Here is a 3,137-nt window from a genome sequence, read left to right on the forward strand (position 1 = left end):
AAATTGCATTGTCTTATTTCAAGTGCATTTTATCTAATTATCTTATTTAAGAGTAAAATACTCAGATCATCTTATTTGCCTGCTCAAATTAAATCCACTTTTTTTTTTTACATATTTCTAGATTGTTTTTTGCAGTGTACTTACCTACTCAAATTAAAGCTATATACACTTAATTTTAGAATTGCTTTGGCTCTTTCTGATGAAGAAGAACCAAAGTTCAAACACTGTGTTTTTATGCTTTTGTACGGTGACCTTGAGTGTCCAGAAAGGCGCCTTTTTAAATAAAATGTATTATTATTATTATTAGTAAATAATTTCAACCAAAAGTCATCATTTTAAACATTTCTAACTTGAATTTTATTTCTGTAATTTCTGCTGTTCTGTTTGCTTTACTTTGCTAATAACACTTTGATTGTTTTCCTCACGGCCGTTTTCGAGTTAATTGATAATGATTCCTTTGATGTATAATAAACAGGCAGACGGACGGACAAAGTGCCAGAAAGACAGAAGAAAATTTACTTCTTTTACTGAATTGCTTACCGATGAGTACAGTCTGCCGTCGCTCTCTATGCAGAGAAACCGTGTGGTCGCCACTCCTCTGATCACAACACGTCCCGGACCGACGGGTCGGATCTCCAGTAGGCCTGCAGTTCAAAACATTTCAATCCAATAACTCAATTTTTCTTATAAAAGGATCATTTTTTTGTACAGTTGAGGAGGTAAGTGAGACACTTTGCCAATGGAACAAGGCCATTTACATTTAAAATAAGCATTGTGTCTTATTTCAAGTACATAATACCTTATTATCTTTTTCTAAGGGTGAAAATGCTCATTCCATTGGCAGATCATCTTATTTTCCTACTCAAATTAAGGTTAAATGAACTTATTTTAGTTTTTTTTTAAACTCATTTTCAGAATGTTTATGCAGTGTGTGCTTTGAGCTTTTGCATTTTAAAAGCCTAGACTTACTGTGAAGAGTTTGATCTGCTGAACCATGAATCTGTCCATCATCGCTGATAAGTAGATGCAGCCCAGATTTTGCAGCATACAGATGGCGTTGCCGAACCACCTGGCCCCAGCCGTGGGTAATGTGAGGCCCCTGGTCCATCACTGGCATGCAAGATACTCTCAGAGTAAAAAGTTGACTGGCAGTGCATAGAATGAACACAAAAAGTAGCATGGTTTCTCTGAGTCCCACACAGTCCTGCGTCTCTGCTTTCCTCTGCTGGTTTATCAGTTCCATCCTAACGCAACCCTTTTAAATGGGGCCCTTATCAGCTCCTGATAACCCGCTTTCCCAAAGGCAGTTCTCAGAAGCGGTCCACAACACACCCCCACGCGTCATCCAACTGAACCTGAGCTCTCATTTGGCCCCCGACCAGCCCCAAAGTAAACCCGTCTCCACACACATCTCATTCAGAAATTGTCATGGAAAGGTAAACACTTTATAAAATATGGTTTATGGGGCAGATATAGGAGTTTTAGTTTCAATTAAAACTCTTCCAGGTTTTTTAAAAGTTCTCTTTTTAACTAAATGGCTTTCCTTAAATGGCTTACACCATGGATTCCCAACAGCAGGGTCCTTCATCAACCAGTAAGGGCTCCGGAAATCCACTGCAGAAATGAAACAAAACAATATTTAATATTTATGTTGGAATGGTGAAATGTATAGAAGAAGCAATTCAAAATAATAAAAAAAAAAACAGCAACTGCGCTTTGTGATATTATTGTATCCATGGTTCAACTATGCCATTTAGTGGGTCAGAAGCTAAAGTGTTTGGGAACCTTTGATGTTACAGATTTCATAGCTTTACAGTAATGTTAAGCTTTTGTTTTTTAAATGTTCTGCTTTTACTGCACCTTAACCCGCTTTTATAAATGAATCATTAGTGAGTTTTTGTCATTAAAGGCTAATTAAACTTGAAACATATTATTTGTTTTCCTGCACAGCAGCACAGAACAAAGGAAGAGGCAACACGGTCCCTGCACTGGAAAAAACGATTGAGAAATAAGTAAAAATGTCTTAAATTAAGACTATTTATCCTTAATTTGAGTAGATAAATGAGATAGTTTGCCAATTGAATTAGTATTTTTACTCTTAAAATAAAATAATTACATAATATGCACTTGAAATAAGGTTATTTCAAGTGCATTTTATAAAAAAAAAAGACTTATCTAGATTTAGATTTTTTCCAGTGTGCTGCTCCAGGGGGCTCCAGAGGACAATGAATACTCTCAGGCATACATGTTTTCTATTATTTATTGTGCTTTTCAGTTCTAGTATATTAATCGGACATTACTTTAATAACAGTTACTCTCATGTGACTCTCAAAGCTTTTGGAAAATCATTTATCTTGGACAGAAAAATAGAATATATGTCAAAATTGGGCCAAATTGGCTATCTAGGTCAAAGTAATAATTTCACATTAATTTTGAGTGTTTTATTTTGCTTATTAAGAGCGTTTGGTTTGGATACTACTCTCCACCATATTGGAGCATGAAGACAGAACTGCTACAGCTAGAACTGTCCTGTCTTTGTGAAGATAGAGGAGAGAAATCCTCCACCTCATATGGCCCATGTGTCCCTGTAATGGGGACCAGGAGTCCCATTACCCCATGAAATGGGATTATTGATTTTGTGTTATGTAACATTAATTTGGAACAAAAAATTGGGTTGTTTGAGTTATCATTGTGGTTTTGTTTGTATATTTTTGGCATGCGTTCTTGTGAAGCATGGGTGAGTAGAACATGATGGAATAACGGAAAATCAAGGGGCCGATGTAAAAAAAACCCCAAAATTCCCCTTTAAATCTGATGGGGTTTTGTGATTGACTTTAGATTTGTTTAATTGTATTGATTTGTAAGGTGCTGGTCTGCACAAGCTGGAGTTCAATAAAGTCACTAAAACATAAGTTTTGTCTTGCCACTCCATTAAATATTGGGCCTCTGCTGGTCAAGCTGACAGCCCCAAAACAATCTTCCATGGGATTGTACTGCAGGCCGTGTTTGTGCTGCAAAGACCAGCAGAGCAAGAAGAGATCAGACTCTCCATAGCAGCTTAATTAGAAGGTCCAGTCAGCTCTGGGTGAACACCAAGGGATATCTACTCCTCCTCCACCTCCACTTCTTCTCCCAGG

The 3,137-nt window shown here is 37.0% G+C and overlaps 1 protein-coding gene across 1 annotated transcript in view; it reads right to left on the minus strand.

Moving 5' to 3' along the window:
- LOC107101770 (fibroblast growth factor 19-like) overlaps positions 1-1,180 on the minus strand; it is a 9,967-nt gene extending 8,787 nt beyond the window's left edge. Inside the window, exons 1-2 of the mRNA XM_015400815.1 lie at positions 970-1,180; positions 541-644 (exon numbers count right to left, since the gene is read on the minus strand). Of these exons, the coding sequence (XP_015256301.1) occupies positions 541-644; positions 970-1,180 (315 nt within the window). The remainder of the gene's footprint in view (positions 1-540; positions 645-969) is intronic.
- Between the last annotated feature and the right edge of the window lie 1,957 nt (positions 1,181-3,137).

Source organism: Cyprinodon variegatus, unplaced genomic scaffold (assembly GCF_000732505.1).
Source record: "Cyprinodon variegatus isolate N-32 unplaced genomic scaffold, C_variegatus-1.0 Scaffold1149, whole genome shotgun sequence".
In the NCBI taxonomy this organism is placed as follows: domain Eukaryota; kingdom Metazoa; phylum Chordata; class Actinopteri; order Cyprinodontiformes; family Cyprinodontidae; genus Cyprinodon; species Cyprinodon variegatus.